At 44.8% G+C, this 20806-nt stretch overlaps 1 protein-coding gene across 6 annotated transcripts; it reads right to left on the bottom strand.

Moving 5' to 3' along the window:
* Positions 1-1854: 1854 nt before the first annotated feature.
* Positions 1855-16173, bottom strand: PIAS2 (protein inhibitor of activated STAT 2). 6 transcript variants are annotated; one of them, XM_053448251.1, is made up of 15 exons: positions 16049-16173; positions 11834-12305; positions 10709-10793; positions 10476-10526; positions 10287-10377; positions 9612-9746; positions 9159-9264; positions 8374-8447; positions 5965-6125; positions 5301-5434; positions 3523-3691; positions 3225-3251; positions 3112-3188; positions 2852-2889; positions 1855-2448 (listed from the first exon to the last, which is right to left on the bottom strand). In XM_053448251.1, exons 1-15 carry the CDS (start codon positions 16070-16072, stop codon positions 2251-2253), a joined length of 1842 nt encoding a protein of 613 aa, XP_053304226.1. In that variant the 5' UTR covers positions 16073-16173; the 3' UTR covers positions 1855-2250. The 6 variants fall into 6 exon arrangements, with proteins under 6 accessions (XP_053304226.1, XP_053304227.1, XP_053304229.1 ...); XM_053448252.1 differs by having other exon boundaries at positions 1855-2445; XM_053448254.1 differs by having other exon boundaries at positions 1855-2419.
* Positions 16174-20806: the final 4633 nt, after the last annotated feature.

Below are 20806 nucleotides of genomic sequence, written 5' to 3'. Positions count from 1 at the left end.
TAAGTTTAAAGAAACCAGAGAAATCTGGTCGCTTCATAAAGCCAGAGATTCGAGAACACTGGCAGCTATGGCAGCAGCACCAGGACGCTGCAAAGGGGCTTTTCATCTGCCGGACCGCAAAGCCAGCCAGAGCCGAGGGCCAGAGAGAGAATAAATGTAAGCGTGCAGAGACTTACACACCAGCTCCGCCATCAGGGGAGGGCTGGCAGCCTAAGGCCTGGGGGGCAAGTCAAGTGAAGTGGCTCCGCCCCCTCGCACTCACCTTTCACCCCTCACGCTGCTCTCATCACTATGCGGCCATCAGACTGCTGGAAAACTTATCTAAACGGCCGCTGGGTGCTGATGCCACCGGCCGGAGCTACTTTAATCCTTTTTTTTATTTATTTAATATGCCGGATCGGCTTGCCATATTAAAAATAAATAAATAAAGTATTAAAGTAGCGCCGGCCGGCAGCATCAGCACCCAGCGGCCGTTTAGATTCGATTTCCAACAATCTGATGGCCGCATAGTGATGGGAGCAGCGTGAGGGGTGAAAGGTGAGTGCGAGGGGGCGGAGCTTTCACCCCTCACGCTGCTCCCATCACTTGGCGGCCATCGCATACGGCTGCTGGGTGCTGATGCCGCCGGCTGGCGCTGCTTTAATACTATTTTTTTTTTCATTTAATAGCCGATCCGGCTTCCCATATTAAATTTTAAAAATAAAGTATTAAAGTAGCGCCGGCCGGCGGCATCAGCACCCAGCGGCCGTTTAGATTAGATTTCGGGCGGCCTGGGGGGCAATTGCCCCTGTCCGCCATATACATTCAGAATCTCCTCAAGTATTTTGGAGGAACGCATCATAGATCTCTGTGCATTGTACGTAAAAATAATGATAGATTTTGCCCCATAATATAATGTTTTCAGGCAGTTGCATATCAGCCATTTGTATGATTCTCTTTCTGTTATCTGATCCCCAATCTACTAAACACCCCGACTCCTTATGATACTGCCTATGGGGAATGATGGAATGGCTCAGTCTTAATCACCCAGCCAGACTCTCTGACTAATGAAAGTCTACGGAGGAACGGACTTCATTAGCATCGCCATAAAGCATCAGCTCAGTGTGGTGTTTGAGCCGGGAAAGTCACCCAAAATATCACATGACTGACAGCAACAGCGGCTCCAGGTCTGCAGATAAAGGTTTTTTTTTTGGACAAAATGTTTACTGTATACAGCCTTCACATGAGGTCCCAAAAACTCGTGTAACTTTAAATCCCCCCCACTATGTTTGCCCCAGAAGTGTCACTGCACATGCTCTGTCAATGTTTAGCTAGCCTACATGTGAATGGGTGCTGCTACTCCCCTTGTTTGTAAAGGAAGTGCTGCAGAGCATTTCCTGTAAACAGAATGGACTGTAGAATGCAGGAGTTCACTTCCTGTTCTTTGTCGGGGCAGCCGGGGGAGGAGTTACACGACAGTCAAGCCTCATTTTCCCCCTCCATCAACTAAAGAATGCTTGCTCTGATTTGCATGCAGTAAAATGCATTAGAGCCCATGCAGAATATTCTACATTATGGATTTATATGTAAAATGCTAACGTTCCCATTTTATTTTTTTTACCATTTCTTAGGAAAATGATTACAATCTTGTCTGCAGTGTAGATGATGGATGCGCGGGGGATTTGCAAGAAAAAAAAAGCAATTGTGGGCAATGGTTGGCCTTAACACCATAGCAACCAATGGAATGCTCCGACGGATTTGGCGATTCCTTTGGTTGTTATGGTGATCATTTTGATACATAACCCCCAATATATAAACGCACAATTTACACACACACACACACACACACACACCAGGAATTATCAACACAATGCGTTTTTAAGAGGTTTTAATTTATAAAAATACTTATTTACATTTTGTGCAGCGCAACATATTTACACAAGCCGAACGTGTGCAACCTGCGGATCAAACCACTAAACCAGGGGGTCCAACCTGCGGCCCTCCAGCTGCTGCAGGACTACATCTCCCATAATGCTCTTTCAGCCAAGGGGCTGGCTGAGGAGTATGGGAGATGTAGTCCTGCAGCAGCTGGAGGGCCGCAGGTTGGACACCCCTGCACGAAACCAACGTCCGCCCGGATCCAATGCCAGAGACATTCCCCGCGTTCGAACACCCGCAGCGCGCCCGGGCGACCCAACATTCTCTCCTTTCCGTGTCGCACGTCTGGGAAATAGTTCAATAAATAATAACATTCACAATTGGGGATTTTACTCAAGAACTCGGCGGCATCGGAGTGCGGGGGGCTTCTCGGGGGGCCGTCTGAATCCAGGGGTGAGTCCTGTCGCCCGGAGATGGAACGTCGCGAGTCCAGGATTCAAGGGGGCTGTTCGAGATTCCGGCTTTGCCATGCGTGAGGTTGGCTGGAAGGGCCGAGTTGAGACTATCCAAAAACATAGGGGGATAGTACTGCTTGAAATAAACGGTACTTATAAGAGATGGAACAAAGATATATCAAGAGAAGTCTAACAGTCCCTGGGGTCTCGCTGCACGGATGGCCCCTGGATTTCTAGCCCCCCTCATATAATCCTGCATTATACCTAAATATTTGGTATATGATTTAATTTATTTAGCAGTCTGGGGGGAGGGGTCAGGGCAGATAACACATTATTCTTTTAAAGCCTTAAACCCCTGCCCCTCTGGTTTTAGATAAAGACAGCTGATCTACAGAAACCGCGCAGGCATCTTTTGAGACAACCCCCCCCCCCAGGCCATCAATGACTTGTTAATGGTAAATCAGAAAATATGAGCACGCCGGGGACTTCCACGTCTCAGATAACGAAGCTTAAGGTGAAATACTCTTTTCTTGATTTACCTGCGAATCGACAGGAACGAGGGAGAGGAAATCCAGTCCTGCAAAAGATGAACGGTTTACGTTAACATTCTCTTTGTAGAACGTCAGCAAGGAACGGTTAACTCAATGGGGAGGAATAACTATGCAGATCACAAGAACAGGACTCTATGGTATACACATATGGTGGTTTTAATACATATATGTAGCTTATTTTAATACATAGAATCACATAGGTTTTTTTTATATTAAAGTTCCTATTGTACTTCAATGCCGGGACGTACCTTGCAGATCCGCAGAGATTCCAGCGATGGGCGGATGGTGGAAGCGTTCCGGGTATTCGGAGACCGAAGGATGAATGGAGTCTGGATCGAGCGCCATTCCTTTGGATGATCTGATGGTTGACGGCTGGTACGTCACCACCCTTTAGGGAAGACAAAACATATTACGGGTGCTCTTCTCTCTTTTCTCGGTAATAACTTTTTATTGAGTTTTCCTTCTACAGAAAAAGAAAATGTATCAAAATAACCGAAAATCCTAAACTTTTTGATGGTGTCCGGGATATTCCCTGCATATAGCGGGCTGGTATATAGCAGTTTATCGGCAAGCCCACCGCCAGCTGCCATGTTTGAGGGTTTCGGTTCCAGGCTTGGCTGAAATGGACGGGGAACTCAACAAAAGCTTGATTGGCTAACCCTTTGATGGCGTTTCCCTGCGATTCTGGGATGAATATGCATTTCCTTTTGGCGGGCGGCTCTTCCTCTTCATCTGATGAACTTTCAATGGTGAGGTCTATAACCTCGGCCTTCTTCTTGTCGGCGGTCTCGTCGGCCTCCACTACAGAGTATATTTTACTGACAGGCCCTAGATAGACGAGACCACATAATAAAAACGTAATGCATTATAAAATCCCTGAAACACAGAAAGCAAATATATTTTATATTTATAAAATACATAAAAAAAATATATAAAATATATCGTCTACTTCTGGGAGGATCCTTGTGCTAGAAAAGTTAACGAAAAAAGCAGAGCTGTAAAAAAGTATTTGCCCCCTTCCTGATTTCTAAATCGTTACAAATCAGTTTGAAAATGATGATTTCTAAACAAAGTCATTGGTTTCTATGAGTCTGGAAAGGGTTACAAAGCCATTTCTAAGGCTCTGGGACTCAAGCGATCCCCGGTGAGAGGCATTATCTACAAATGGAGAAGACTTTGGAGTAATGGACCTTCCAAGGAGTGGCCGGCCGTCCACAATTCCTTCAAGAACGTATCGACGACTGATCCAGGAGGTCACTGAAGTACCCAAGACTGACACGTAAAGAACTGCAGGCCTCGCTTGTCTCAGTTATGGTCAGCGTTCACGATTCCACAATAAGAAAGTGACTGGGAATAAACAGCAACCATTGGAGAGCCGTTGGGCAAAAACCAACGCTGACCAAAGAAACAGAACACAAATACTCGTCTCACACTGGCCAGAAATCATCTTGATGACCCCCAAGACTTTTGGGATGATATTATCTGGACTGATGAGTTTTTGGAAGACATGAGAGCCGTTACGTCTGGCGTGAAGCTAAGAACATCATCCCAGCGGTCACACACGGTGGTGGTAGTCGTGCGATGGTCTGGGGGCTGCTTTGCCATAACTGATGGAGCCGTGAATTCTGCTCTTTATCAGAAAATCCCGAAGGAGAACGTCGGCCATAGGTTCATGACCTAAAGCTCAAGAGCAGTTGGGTTACGTAGAAGGACGATGATCCGAAGCACACAGGCAAGTCCTCTGAATGGCTCGAAGGAAACAGAATGAAGGTTTTGGAGGCCGAGTCAAAGTCCTGACTTTGGTCTGATTGAGATGCTGCGGCATGAAAAGTAAAAAGGCAGTTTTTGCACGAAAAGTGGCTGAATTAGAACAATTCTGCCAAGATGAGCGAAAAATCACAATTCCTCCCCATCGAGACGCGCTGCCGGTTACCACAAATGCTTCATTGCAGGTATAGCTGCCAAGGGTGGACGACTAGTCATTAGGTTTAGGGGGGCATTTACTTTTTCACATGGGTGGTTTTTATTAACTCTTTGCCTTCAACAAATGAAATAATCATTTAAAAAGCTGCATCTCTTTTAGATTAAAATTAGTTGGATGATCTGAAACATTTAAATGTGAAGAAGCTAGGAAGGGGCAAATACTTTTTTTTTCACAGCACTATCACCTTAGTGACTTAATAAGTGTTTTTACTCACTGCTGAATTTTAAATTTCTATATTTACAATCCTAATCCTTCTACGCCTTTAAATTAACCGTTCAAAGTGTTTAAAGCTTCCAAATTCGCTAACTTTTTTATTTATTTTTCTCGCCGGGGCAGTCACGGACGCCTCGTTTTACTTTTCCCATCACGCAAGTAACGAGACCTCTGGGCAGACATTGCTTTTCCGCCATTTTTAGAACATGGGCAAAGGTTTGGGACGTGGCTCTCACACACCTTCAATGTGAGGATACTGTGAGCCGGAGGGGGTAAGGAGTTCCTTTTTGGGCCTCATGGGGCACCATGATCCATCCTCTTGGAACTGAATCTCATCTGCATCTGAACTCTGGTTAAGGATTTCCATGAATAGTCTGTGAAGATATAAACGTTTTCTTAATGGGAAGGAGTCCTTTGTGTTACAGAATGCTTACAGAAAAACACATTGCGCAAACAGCTTATGCTGTAAACCCTGCTACTTGGCATTCAGGGCAAAGCCGGATATATATTTGTTTGCATTAGTTTACAATTAAGGTGGCGCAGGCAGGCCGTTTGGGGGTCGCAACAGCACAGGCAGGCTGTTTGGGGGTCGCAATGGCACAGGCAGGTCATTTTATGGGACTGACATTCATTGAAAAAAATAAATGACAGGTTGTAGTTGCTTACTGTAGTAGGGAGTGCAATTAAGGCTTTAAGCAGAACAGCACCTTGAACTATAGGGGGCACTAGGTCTGAGACCAACGAGGGATGAAGGCAGCAAATTCTATGAGGTCCAGCCGTGGAATACCGGACGATAATGGCAATCCTGGAAAGGCGTTTCAGATTCATGCCAATAATGTGTGATGTCACAGGTCATCGCGGCAGTGTATGGGCTCGAGTGTCCAACTCCTGAAGCCGTACTCACCCATCTAATATGAGACTTTCGTATTCAGCCTTTTTGTCGCACACCGGGCAGATCCACGTGGGTTTCTTCTCGTTCATTTGTAGGTAGAGAGCGGCGTCGAAGCACTGCAAGTGAGTGCAGGTCACGGCTCGGCAAGGGATCGTCAGTCTCATTTTCCCCAGCTGCGGAGTGGAATATTTCCAGAAACCCGTATCAATTTAAGGTAAAGACTGCGCAAGGTTTCTAGAATCTGCAATAATGTGATAGAGGACCCTCCTATCCCAACATACACTGCTGTTTCAGAAGTCTGGGGGTCACTCAAAAAACAAGAACATTTCTGGCTGTAACATAATTTGCGAAAGGGATTCCGACGATCAATTAGCCTTTTAAACTTAAACTTGGATCAGCGAGCACAACGTGCCATTGGAACACAGGAGTAATGGGAGTGATAAAGGGCCATTGGAACACAGGAGTGATGGGAGTGACAAAGGGCCATTGGAACACATGAGTGATAGGAGTGATAAAGGGCCAATGAAACACAGGAGTGATGGGAGTGATAAAGGGCCATTGGAACACAGAGTGATGGGAGTGATAAAGGGCCATTAGAAGACAGGAGTGATGGGAGTGATAAAGGGCCATTGGAACACATGAGTGATGGGAGTGATAAAGGGCCAATGGAACACAGGAGTGATAGGAGTGATGGGAGTGATAAAGGGCCATTGGAACACAGGAGTGATGGGAGTGATAAAGGGCCATTGGAACACAGGAGTGATGGGAGTGATAAAGGGCCATTGGAACACAGGAGTGATGGGGGTGATAAAGGGCCATTGGAACACAGGAGTGATGGGAGTGATAAAGGGCCATTGGGACACAGGAGTGATGGGAGTGATAAAGGGCCATTGGGACACAGGAGTGATGGGAGTGATAAAGGGCCTCTGTACACCTATGAAGAGATTCCATTAAAAAATAGTTGTTTACAACATTAACCCCGTCTGCGCTAGATTTCTGATCCATTATGTTATTTTAATGGAGAAAATGTGGTTTTCTTTCAACGAGGACATTTTTAAGTGACCCCAAACTTTTGAACACTAGGGTATGCTTACAGGAAACCCGTTGTAGGACACATACTTTTTGTCCCTGTCACAGGGGCCGGAGGAAGGTTGTTAATTTTAATTTTTCCCATTTTTGTTGTATTTTATTATTGGCGATAAACTGCCTATCTTCGGTCTATAAACTTGGTATCACATTGATCATGGAATATATACATCTAGTCACGGGTTTGTATTTTGAATGCTATAATGACTGCTTTGGAATGAAATTTTATTCCATGAGGCTATAAAGAAAAGTTTTTTTTTGTTTTTATTTTTGCATTCTGCATACATGGGTGATTGCCTAAAGTAGCCTTCTTAGACGGGTCTCATACCTGCCTGCAGTAGATGTCATATCTGTCAAGCATGACATCAGACTGGTATACTATGATACTTTTTGGACTCTAGTGTTGCGGCCCAATTATAGGCCGCAACACTAGAGTTTGGGGCAATTTTAAAGAAAATGTAATAAAAACAGAAATACAGTAAAGGGTAAAACAGTCTCACTCTCTCCTTCTCTCTCGATGTCTCCCTACCGTCTCCACTGACGGCCGCCACGTCCCTGTCACCTTTTCCACAGCTCTGTTTCTCCGCTTCTTGGGAGTACTTCTGCAAAAGGGCGGAGCCACAGAGGGAGAGGCCCCGCCTTCTTGCGGAAGCGCTCCAGGAGGCCTGGTTCACGGAGACGATACCGGGGAGAAGCGGACGAAGAAACAAGGACAAGAAGAGGAAAGAGAAGAAGCAGAGCTGTGGGAAATGAGACGGGGACACGGAAGCAGTCGGCGGAGAAGGGAGGGAGATGTTGAGACTATCTAAACCCGGATTTACAGATTAAAATTCATGGGGGGGGGCGCGGCCTATAATTGAGACAAAGCGGTATACCTTCATGTGCTTTATTTCCACACGGCATGGCGTGTCACTTTATGTACAATGACATTCAGGTATCCGTTTGGTTCAATCATACCGGTACATTGTTAATTGTAACTTTGTAACTCCACAGTGATGCGTTTCCATGAGCAGAAGAACAGGTTTATTAGACTAAATGTGGCTTCAGTTCTCTACAGGATGTGATGTCATTTCCTCTTAACATTTTGTTGAATTGTACACGATTGTATATTTTTTAAATAAAAGGTTTTAGTGAGCAGGGCTGGACATTTAATATAGGGCCCCCGAAGCGTTTGTGTGTTGTAACATAGTGCACTGCTAATGGCGTTTATATGCTGCACCCGGATAAAGATTATATCTGGCGTGCCGTCACTGTTTTTACTTTGTCGTACACAGAAAAGTGACACGTTAAGGGCTGGAAAAATATAAAATTTACTTACTACATAGCGCTACTTACAGGGCACATCAATGAGACCCGCAGGCTGGTGGTGGCAATCTCGCTGTCAGGATCCGCTGTCAGCTTCTCTTTGACTGAGAAAACAATGATATATTTAGAGTCATTCCCAGAAAGATAGAAAAGCACGCTGTATAATACAGAACATATTTTAGCACTGGCAAGGCTGGAGTGTTATATGAGGGGGGCATAAGGCTTTTCTGGAGGCAGAGTGGCCCACGATATGCCTTTTAACCCCCTGTATGCCACTCTGCCTTCAGACATGCCTTATACCCCCTATATGCCACTCTGCCCCATGATATGCCTTTTAACCCATTATATGCCAGAGTGGCATATAGGGGTATAAGGTATTTCTGGAGGCAAAGTGGCATATAGGAGGTTAAAAGGCATATCATGGGGCACAGTGACATATAAGAGGGTTAAAAGGCATATCATGGGGCACAGTGACATATAGGAGGGTTAAAAGGCATATCATGGGGCAGAGTGGCATATAGGAGGGTATAAGGCATTTGTGGAGGCACTCTGAGCTTCCGTGATGCCCGGGCCACCCGCAAGGCACCGCGCAAGTTCTGGCACCGCTCAATCATAAGTGATAAGCGATGTGCCACTGCAGTGCCCGAGCCCAAGCAAGATCCTCTGCACCGCCAGAGCGAATCCCATGGCCTGGCGTAAGCTCTGAGAGCCTCGGCAGCTCCCGGGTGAATCGCACTGCATGGTAAACGCTCTGAGCCTCTGCAGCGTCCGAGCCGATCACACACCGCGGAGTAAGCGCCGCTTTATATACTTACTCAGCGCTCTGGAATGGTCTGGATTCCGAATGCCTTTCATCTTCAGCTTCTGTAACAAAACCGCGGATGTCAGCTGTCTGACGAGGTGCACGGCCATGGAGTAGCTCTACGGACAGAACGAGTGGAGTGTAAAGATATCGCCGTGCTGACAAAACACACAGGCCGATAGAACGGAAAGATAGTCGTCTTGCTGAGAACACAGGCCGGCTGCTAATTATTAACCCCATGGCTCAAGAGGACCGAAACGCGTAGATAATCCAGCACCGGAGCGACACGTGTCCACCTCCAGTTACTGCTGTACTACAATTCCCATGATCCTTAGCAAGATTCTTCATACTGCAACCGAAACGTTGCGGGAGGACCACAGCTTCGTCACGGTTGACAAATTATTGCTACACTAAAATTGCCATGAATAGCGGTAACAGCAGAAAGTAACTGTATGAACTCACCCACCTTTCCGATTTCCGAAGCCCATGATATGGAGACCTGGTTCGGTACGGCCGACGACAGCCGGACTAATGAAGTTATGTTAAGTGGGCGACCGGGCCGTTTCTGTTCCACTCCGTTTTTCGGTGGTGGGGCACATCCCTGCAAGACAACATTACAAACAGTAATTTAACCCCCGAGCGCTGCATACAGTAATTTAACCCCCGAGCGCTGCATACAGTAATCTGCAGACCTGGAGGCTGCCATTGTTGTCAGTCATGTGATATTTTGGGTGATTTCCCTGCACAAACACCACACTGAGCCGATGCTTTATGGCAATGCTAATGAAGTCCGTTCCTCCATAGACTTTCATTTGTCAGAGAGTCTGGCTGGTGATTAGGACTGAGCCATTCTATTGTTTACGACAGGCAGTGTCATAAGAAGTCAGGGTGTTTTGTCTAGTGGAGGGGTCTCCAAACTGCAACCCTCCTGTTTTTGCAGGATTACTTCTCCCATAGTTCTCTGCCAGCCTCTTAGTTGAGCATTATGGGAGATGTAGTCCTGCGATAGCTTGATAATTGGGCTCAGATAAAAGAGAGAGAACTCATACAAAGGGTTAATATGCATTATTGAATCTGATACTAGTAATAAAATAATAATAATAATAATCAATAATAACTCCATTAGTTTGGTTAAGCTCACCGGCAGAGGGAACAGCTTTCCGTTAACCTTCACGCACAGACTGCTGGGGAAGTTATCCTCCTGCGGACAGCTCGTCTCCGCTAAACACAGCCTGTTTTGGGGCAAAAAAATAATTAAATAGGCACTGACAATCCATACAAATGCAACGCACCGATATCAATCATCACAATGGCGTGAACTAGAAATTACCTTAGCTGAACCTGGACTGAATAATCTCTCCTTCCGCCGGGCATATAATCTCTACGGAGGGAAACGCAGAACACGGCTCAACGGATGTAAATCCCAACATAGTAAAATAATACAAAAATAATACAAAATACAACAACCAAGTCTGCCTCGCATGCCTTTCAGATGATAAATGATGCCGGACTGCATACACCATATAGAATATAAAGGAAAGTCAAGCTGGCTTCTTACTTTACCTGGAGATGCAGATTTCACGGACCTGCTGGGGGGTTAAAGCGAAGATGAAGAATTTCTCTTGAAATCTTTGGATATTATTCTGCACTGCAAAGGAGAACAAATTATATGTTTTTTTGATCATATGGGTAACAGATCCAACAGAGCTACGTCACACACAATACATATACCGTCCATACAATACACGCACCGTCCATACGATACACGCACCGTCTACGGTCAGAGGAACGGAAACGCTCCGCTTACTAAAATATTTATAGAAGTATTTTGTTACTTTTGTCATTAATTTTGCTCAAAGGCCACAAGTTTACAGAAAAATGACATCAATAACAAAGGGGAACGCGTTGATTTTGTAGCAGATGCAGCTTCAGGCAAAATGTTGCTGGCTGCAGCTCTCGTTCTAACGTCTCAGACAATCCCCTGTACCCGGCAGATCAGCCCCATTCGGCCCCCGTCCAGTCGCCTGTTTCTCCTGCTGTAAAGACTCAAACCTTAATCAGTCATTGGTCTCGTCTTAGATTCAGGAGCCGTATGTCTATCCCATGCATATTTAATACCCTCACTGTATTATCCTGTCTCCAAGAACATGAACATACTTTGGGCAAACACCGGCGGTTATACACGACACCGAGCCGCTGCGTCTAATATCCATCCTGGAGCTGCGCTGGGTCAGACAGCAAGACGACAATCTCTGATTCGGCAAATCATGCCCGACCCCATCATTCAAACATTTCATTTACCATCCGCTATTAAATTAGGGGCAATCAAAAGATTAAAACGGACCTCCAGGTAACCACTTTGTGTTAATAATTGGAATGTGAAATTCATGCTGTGATTTTATATATGCTTCCGAATTCTAAAAGGAGAAGCCGGTGAGTTCACTAAGCATTATGAACAGCCTCCCAGCAGAAGTGGTAGAGGGTAACACAGTGAGGGTATTAAACATGCATGGGATGGGCATACGGCTCCTGAATCTAAGACAAGACCAACGACTGATTAAGGTTCGGGATTATGGGACAGTGCAGAGCATGTTCTCTTTTGAGGCTGAACTTGCACCCTTTTTGGACCTAAACTACATCTAAGCTGTATTTCCACCCCATTTCTCCTTCGGACCGCGTGCAGCTTACCTAAACTAGTTGGTTTGATGAGGACATCAAGCACCTCATAAAAAGGAAGACTTTTGAGATGGACGTCTGGATGTACCGGTGGGATCGGTGGAGAAAGCTGCTGGATCTCAAACTGAGGTTTGGTGTCCTGAAGCAGTACCGTACCCAGGGGGGACGCGGGAGAGTGAGGGGCTACAGACGTGGAAGGTAAGGAATGGATGCCGGCCACCGCGAGGTCGGAGTCCACAGAAGAGTTGCTGTCCAAACTGAACGCATTCGATCTAATGGACGATAATCCGGAGACGCCGTCCAGCGTCCTGGGGAACCGGCGTCTGTACAGCTCTTTGATCTTAATCTGAACGGCAGGACTGCACCCGTTCTTTAGCAAGTGAAGCGCTCTCATGAGCAGGTCGTGCTTGCGGCCACTTTTATTACGGCCGGCGAAGCCCAACAAGACTTGGAGTTCTGAAACTCGGAAGCTCGACACCATATTCTGCAAAAGAAAAAGAACGCATGGCAGCAAGTCAATGGTCCGCGTCCCCTAATAAACGTCATCCTTTATAAACGCGCCTTCATGAACACGACATAAAATTGCATGGAAAACTCTAATGAGGAGACCCCTCCACCCCTTCACTAAAATAACTGTTTATCCATACACATAGAGCCTACGTATGGCCTGAACATGGCCATCATATATAAATATAAATATAATATAAATATGATAAATATTAATCTAAATATATATTATCTATATATATTATATACATATAATCTAATTATATATAAATCTAAATATATATAATATATATCAAATATAAATATTTAAAATCTAAATATATATATATAATATAAATAATATTTATATTATATATATTTATTCCACCTAGGTTACAGCTCTTAAAATATCATCAAGTGTTGCATCATGTAGACAAAACTAAAAGAAATCCATCGGCCTATTTTTTTCCCTTGATCCTCACATTAATAGGTAGAAACTACAGAAAAACGGTAAGTTGTTTTAAATCAGGAATATCTTTATTGATGTATACAAGTGTAGGGCGTAATAATAATAGTTCTTAGGAAAGTTGGGGAAAAACATCTAGGTGGAACCCTTTAATGCCGATAATGTCGATACCCGGTACTGCTGAATCAGAGAACGGCTGGATGCATGTAACCCAACAGGTTTGGGATACGAGGGATTCTGCATAATAACAGCCGGAGGCAAGGATTAGGTGTTCTAACAAACTCACAATGCGAGAAAACAGACCTCTCGATGCGATAACCTCATAATAATAATAATAAATAATTTACATAAAGGCGTAGAATACCATGGCGCGTATATATGTCAGGCCAAGAGGTGGGACAAAATAAAAGATCTGTGAAACAGCATTGCTAAAATGCTCTCATTTGATTGCTCGATAAGCCTAGCAACAGGCATTGATTGGTCGATAAGCCTAGCAGCAGGCTAACTATAAAAAAGAAAACAAAAAAAAAACACAGAAACAAAAAACAGTCTATGAAACGAGAATAAACACATCCAAAGCATTTAGAATAACTAAACTCTGCGCTTCAGCTCACCCAATCAGCAGCAGTCAGCAGCTTTACACCAGGGGAGAGCACGCGAAGTGTTAGGGTAAAAAAGCCAGCGTTCTGCTCAATACTCCGAAAACATTACCCCCCTAAAGATCCTTAGTAATCTCCTTCAAGAACGTTGAATGAGAAGGGAAAAGAAGTTCTGCAGAGTTAATGCTCCCCTCCAGCCCGTTTTTCCATGCTATGCGCAGCTTCGGAGTCCATCTCCCACGGTCCACAATACATTTTATTGCATGGAAATCCATCCAGACATTATGCAGGTCCTGGAGTTATAAAAGTTAGGCTTAGACTTCACCCCGTCCTCCGCGGCCTCGATGGAAAGCAATGGGGCATTCGTCACATACTGCACATGCTCAGTAGATCTCCTTTTTGAGTCAAGAAAAGACAAGAATCCAGAGCAAACAGACCTCGACGTGCATTAAAAAGAAAAAAGAAAAACAGAACTTTACTTCCTGTAACAAAGAAACCCGCTGCAGGGCACAGCATATATATATATTTAATGTCCGAATCCTATTTGGGCCGGCCCTGTCCGATACAAGTATAAACTGGCCCTTGCGGTCAGATTCCAGTTGTCAGAGCATAAGGTTTCCAATCCAAGTCCATTACGCCCCGTCCAAAAGTCATTCCTGGACCACTACAAAAACTAGCTTTGGACAGGAAAGGGTTACACGCGCTCAACGACTCCACCAAGAAACGGAAACATCGGCGAGCCTTTACAGAAGCGGCCGTGCCACCAAAATCTCTCAAAGAGCGGGCGTTGGATAACCCAAGAAGCCACGAAGGTCGCTGGGTCATCATCCAGGCTTCTGCAGACCTCTCTCGCTCCAGCGGAGGCTCGCGATGCCCTCACCACCGGGTAAAGATGGTACCCAGGGCAGAATATGAACGTATTGTGGGCAAATAAGGCAAAAGTGGACATTTTTAGACAACACGAGCCTGCTGTGTCCGCATTCCACATGAAGAACCAGTGGTCATCACCGAATTGTATCAGAGAATTCTACCAGGAGAATGTCATGATATCTATCCTCAGCTGGGTCACCTAGTAAGAGATCCCAAACACACAAGCAGCCGGACAGCGCAACGGCTGAAAATAAAGGAATTCACATTTCTGGGACGACCCCATCAAAATCCGGACCAAAACAGGCCGTTCATACTCAAAAAACCCACAAACATCACGGAGATAAAAGAGCTCTGCATCGAAGAGCGGCCCAAGATTACTTCATGATATATATGGCCGAGAGGTTGGAAACTCCCATTGAGAAAATAAAAGCTCTTATTTGATTGGCTGATAAACCTAGCGGGAGATAGACGTTTTTGGGTGCAAATTTTTTTTTTAAAATGCATATAGACACAAAATTATCCACGTTATGTCATTTCGTGGCGTGTCTTTAGGTTCGCAGCCTTTTTTTGACGCCGATAAGGTTTATTCGCTGACACAGGCATAGTTTTAAGCTTTTTTTTTTTGACAAATCCCACAAAAAAAAATTCAACTCTACAGTATAAGCCAATGGCCACTGGATATAAAAGCTCGTAAACGTCCAATAACCAAGGTCATTACTAGGAATTAAAAATGAACTCCGGCGACCGGATCGGCAACACATCAACCATAACATTTATATACACGTTCGACGCGTCACGGGCGCCAGGCTTCAATATATTCACTGCTGACGTCTTTTTTTTTTTTTAGCGTTTATTTAATGTTTTATGTATACATTTTTGAAATCTAAAACTTTATTCCAGGTGCTGTCGTGTTTTGTAGAAGGCAGGTACATTATTTTAAAATTGCCACAAGGAGAAATACTATGGGGGGAGGGGAATCTGTATAAAAAAGTGTTTCGGAGGCAAAGTTCGTAAAGCGGTCTGAATACCAACGCAATAGATGGACCGAACCTTGGGAATGGGTTGTTGCGTCTGTTGCTATGGCGAGTAAACGGATTTTCAAACTTTGCACCGGAATCACTTTTTATACATAACTCCCAATATTACCGTAAGTCCGGGCGAAGGCGTCGGCGAGATCCGTGTCACAGACTGACTCCTGCGGAATGAGGACTCGCCTCATCCAATAAAAGCACAGTAACGTGTGATATATCTATATATTATATACACGTCCCGTACGGAGACAGACACACGACTTGAAGATCTGTCAGAACCCAGACTCTGCATTAATTAATACAAAAACGCGTTTAACGCGACCCGGCCCGCAGGGTTCCTACTACGCACGGCCCCGACGCATTTCTGTCCCATCATGCACTGGGACGTATTACGGCCTGTAGACGGTATCCGGCTGATTTATTTATTTTTTCAGACCTCCTGTACCTGTCAATCATGGCATTTCACTTTCTGTTGCTGTACCTTAACCCTTTGTGCACCTGAAGGTCCTGCAAAACATTACTTTGAAATAATGCATTATGCAACAGAACAAATGGAAGCGAAACCCCGTTGAACCGAACTGACAGCCCAATAAAGGCACTCAAAGTGTGTGAAGAAACATGTATGTCACGCACTGTAAAGAACGCAAATCTCTGAAAGGGTGCCATTTTGCCCCTGCCCGGCCCCCGTAGTCAGTATAGGTACCCCCACTACCAACACTCCTGCTGCACGCAGTGACTGTCATGCCTGCCCTCCTACACCCCACCCGGCTCTCACCCTCAGCTCCTCGGCATCCGCCATCTTGTCCAGCCACCATCCTGCGGCCGGCCGGAGCAGAGTCACGTGACCGGGCGCGTAGCTGGTAGGCGTGGCAGAGCTGGGAGGGGCGAGCGCGCGCACCAGCCCCGGTCTTCCGGGTTTACAGGGAGCGGCGGCGTGTTGGGTGCCGGAGTACGGACCTCATCACCCTCAGCCAGCCGTCGGGAATAGCAGTGCATTTAGTTGGGGTTTTCGAAACATACAAAGCCCAGTGTGTGCGGGGAGCGACAGTGAGCAGTTTCTATGGAAGTCTGTGAAGGCGCCTGTTCTCTGCCCTATTAAAAAAAAAAAAAAAAAACAGGTTGGCCTGTAAATATTAACACGAAATGCCGCTTCCCGTGTTAGACTTACCTCGGATAGTCCTTAATGTTCGCTGAACGCGTGACGTAGTAATTTAATTTGGACAAAAGTAAATAACTTTAAAAAAAACAAAAAAAAACCGAAAATGATTAGGGTGGATAACAGCAACTTCCGGTCAGGGATTAAAGGCCCGCATCAGGTCCTGAACGGAGGAAGACCCAATGATGTCTCTAAGCAAGGAAATCTGAAGAAAAATGGCTAATATTTTCTGTCTGTGTTCCTGTTACAAAAAGCTATGAGGTCACGCAAACCCTAGTTGTGATGTATTATGACTGCCATGTTTAAAACCTGTAAGTCATTAAAGATATCAGCCGTATTATTCATTGTGGGGTCTTGGTTCATTTGTTTAAATATGTTAAAAAATATTTGTAGCCTTCCTGCTTCATAAGAAACGGTCTGCTTACTACCATCTCAAGCCAAGCGCTTACCCAAAAGGACTACTACTGCCTCCTTAAACCCTTCCTTTTGTTCTAATTACCCTTATTATTCCTTTAGATCGTAAGCTCACGAGCCGGGTCCACAGAAGCTCACAATTCCTGCCTGGAACTTTGAATAAAGTACTATAAGGCTAGATGGCGGATCACGCCTGGTTCTTGACTCCTGACGTGTCTGTGTTCATTAATGTATGTTTTTTATGTGTGTCGTTGGCCCGTTAAATTGTACAGCACTGAGTAATTTGTTCGGGTAGAGTCCTGGAACAGGAGCAGATGGGAAATATCGAGGGGTCCCTATGGATTTGATCTGCTGCAGGTGGTTTATAATTTGGGGGCCTGACCTCCGTGAATGGGGAGGGGGGGTTGTCTGAAAGCAAGTTTGGCGTATGTGTGTAGGTGACCTTAATAGCAAATACTTTTGTCTTGGACGGCTGTTTCAATGTTTCACTTTATTGCATAAAAATCAATAAAAAACGTCACAGTAATCAGTTGTGGACAGGGGCTTTATGTTACACAGTAGCAGCTCGGTGAATGTAAGTCTCTTCTATGTTATAAGCTGCCAACTGTCCCGATTTGATCAAGGTAGTCCTTGAGCAAGTCGTGACGGGGGCTGTGAATGCCTTACCCATTTTTGTATGTTGTGTAGCTGACTACGTATACAAAGAGCCATAAAAGAACAGCGTTATTATTATTACTGTATTATGCTGCTTACCTTTGTGGCATTGTCTGTAAAAATCACAACGGGGGGGGGGGGGATTCACAGCAACTAAAAACAAAGCTGCAAATGTACCTTTTTATTGTTCTGTATAACTCTTACTCAAACAGGTTTAGAATGGGGCCTGTTAAATGAGACCGTGTTAAGGGCGCTTTGTGGTTCGCCAGGAACCGCCTGATCCCGGGTAGGTAACAGATCACTGTCTGAAAGGGCTGATCCTCCGCTTCCTAAGAGACTACTCCATCCTTGTCTCTAGGAAGAGGATCAATCCCCAGTCCTTACTCTCCTGACCCCCCCCTATTATATTCTGAAGGACCTAGATAGACTGAAACAAGAGTCCGAGGCTCCGCTCTTATCCCAGGTACTTAGCGCATGCACGGTGTTACATTCAGCAACTAGACAGGCACTGAGTTATTGCGGAGAATCATATTATGGTAACAACTTAAAGGGATAGTTTAATGTCCCAGGCTTCCTTATAAAAATGCCTAATAAAGTACTTTGTGAGAATGGTTAAAAATATTCTTTAAAAATAAATAAAGGTTTCTTCTACATTCTGGCGTTTTGTGGTACTGGTTGGCTGGTTGATTGAAGGAGCCAATCAGTGACAGATAAGTTCTGGTATTGAAATCAATTAGAGCGCTTTCTGTGCATACCTACGCAGGGTCTTATCAGACCCACAGATCGTACATGGGGCAACATCGAGGCATTTCAGCAACACCGGCGGAGAGAAATCAACGATCACTTCCTAAATGCCCTGGCAAGAGCTTCAGAAGTGATCAACGATCGCTTCTGTCACTCAGGAGGTATTGCTTCAGTCTAGAATGTCAATATTGTACAGTGCTGCAGAGTATTATAGTGTTATATAAATCAACAATGATAGAATGGCTTTAGGCTTCCACAACCTTACAAGCAATTGCATTGGTGCTTTTCCAGAACTCTGAGGTATAACATCTGGCTCATTCTGTGAAATACCAGGCTAAAAGACCTAGGGAAGCCAATCCTGCAACTTAACTCATTATTTATATTACAGATGTAATAGTTACTTTTAGTCAAAACCCCAACAGTGACAAATATTATGAGAGAAAAGCTGAATAATAATATTAATTGTGAGAGCTACCTCTGGAGTCACAAAGAGTCAGCACCCAGGAGAGGAAAAATCCCCAACCCTGTTGGGGAACCGTGGCTTGAGGGATTGTCGTTCAATCTGAAGACACTGTGTAGTTATGCCTGTAGAGGAGAAAAGGTAAAACCTAATTGGCATAGCTTAACATGGAAGCACAAAGCCTTGGTGCACGATTATCCCCCCTCCCCAAGCTGATCACTTGACTTTTCTAGTCTTGTCTTCATCTACTCCTCTCTTATTTCGCAATCTCTCTTCTCTACTATTCAATACTCTATCCTCAGCCTCTCACCTTATAGAATTAATTGATGATGGATGCTTGGGTATAATGTTGCACTTAAAAGACAGAATATAAGCCCCCACCCTGTACCCAAACTTCAGGTTCTTTCTGTCCTTTATTCCCATTATTTTGGGCTGCCCCACATGACTTTCCGTTAGCGAATCTGTGCTATAAATACAGGGGGTGGAAGGGGCAGCGTCTCATGCCACAAGGCGAACTGCAGGCTGAGGTTCTAACCTGTTAAAGGCTGGTAATTTTGGCTGTGCAGGAGAGCCGCGGGCGAAGATGGAACTTCTTGAAAAGCAACCCCCCCCCCCAAAAAAATATTTTTATTGTGGTTAAAGTTGTCCCATATAGGGATTAACTGGTTCTGTGGTGGTTTGCTTTCCGGCTTTTAGGGTGGTCGGCTTTGTGTATATATATATATATATTGTGTATATTGTATGAAGGTGGGTTTAGGGACCGCCCATTGTCCTTAAGGGGTTAAGCTAAATAAAAGTCCACGTCTTGGTTATTCCAAATTGAGTGTGTTTGTCTTTATTTCAAAATATTTGGTCTAACGGTTACAATATACTGGTTACAATATCCCTTACAACTACATGTATCAAGCCAATAACTCACATTGCTACAGTGTCTACAGAGACGTCCAACGCTTCAGCGCCCTATCACACCTATCTGAACATGTTTAGCAAGAAGAAGGCTGACCAACTACCCCCACGTTGTCATTATGGATGGCCCATCGATCTTCCTGGGATAATGCTTCCCCGTGGCAGGGTGTATCTCCTGTCGGCACCTGAAACCGAGGCCAAGGAGTAGAATGTTTAAGAGAAAATTTAGAGAAGGGCTTTATCCGCCATTCTTCTGCCGGAGCTGGATTGTACTTCGTTACGAAGAAAGGGGATTTTACACTATGGCCCTGTATCAATTACCATGGACAAAACCATTTTACTGTCAAAAATACTGTTTGACAAACAGGATCTCCAGGGTACGTGTAACCTTGTACAAGTACGCCAAATTGGAAAAGTGTGCCTTTTCTGGGGTACGTCATTGGTCATCAGTGCCTGAGGCTTTGAGTTGGACCAAGCTAAATTGGAAGATGTCTTAAACCTTAAGGGCTCAAGGCTTTGCAGCGTTTTTGGGGTTTCGTCAGCTATTACAGAAGATTCATACAGGACTTCTCTAAAGTAGGAGCACCCAAAAATGGGTCTGATCAGCACAACTGGCTGCTCGAGGCAATTGTACCATTTTCTACATAAAAATGACTATTCTGCTTCAGTGCTCATCCATCCTGACCCAAGCCAGCCCTTCATCCTTGAAACCGACGCGTCAGAGATCAGCGCCGGAACTGTGAAGGTCCCTTTACATCCCTGTTACTTCTTCTCCAAGGAGTTTTCTCCAGCGGAGAGGAATTACAATGTTGGGAATCAAGAATTATTAATTCAGAATTGTTAATTATTAAAAAAGTAGGGAATTGAGAATTATAAATTCAGTGATTATTGCCTTGGAGAAATGGAGGCATTTGTTGGAGGGGGCTCAAGTAACTGTTACTATACTTCCAGATCATAAAAACCTACAGTACATCAGCAATGCCAAATGTCTAAATCCACAGCAGGCCTGATGGGGGCGCTATTCCTTTCTAGATTCAAGTATATCATTTCTCACCGGCCTGGTTCCAAGAATACTAAGCTCACGGCTTACCACCCGCAAAAGAATGGGAGCGTGGAGTCCTTCTGTAGCTCCTATTTTTTCCTGTGTCTACGGCCAACAGCCAATATGGCGGAGCTACCCACTTCAGATCACAACTCAA

This window comes from Spea bombifrons, chromosome 1, assembly GCF_027358695.1.
Source record: "Spea bombifrons isolate aSpeBom1 chromosome 1, aSpeBom1.2.pri, whole genome shotgun sequence".
Lineage (NCBI taxonomy): Eukaryota > Metazoa > Chordata > Amphibia > Anura > Pelobatidae > Spea > Spea bombifrons.
The sequence above is the reverse complement of the archived record's forward strand: the minus strand, read 5'-3'. Positions and strand labels throughout refer to the sequence as shown.

Bases quoted from the DNA above. Each gene is read 5' to 3' on its own strand.
- PIAS2 (XM_053448249.1), bottom strand. From the start codon at position 16,072: ATGGCGGATGCCGAGGAGCTGAGG. The intron at 10,378-10,475 runs GTAATTTCTAGT...GCCCCAAAACAG, and splicing joins TCAGTCCAGGTTCAGCTAAG to GCTGTGTTTAGCGGAGACGA. The intron at 2,449-2,851 runs GTAAATCAAGAA...GTTTATTTCAAG, and splicing joins TCGTTCCTGTCGATTCGCAG to CAGTACTATCCCCCTATGTT.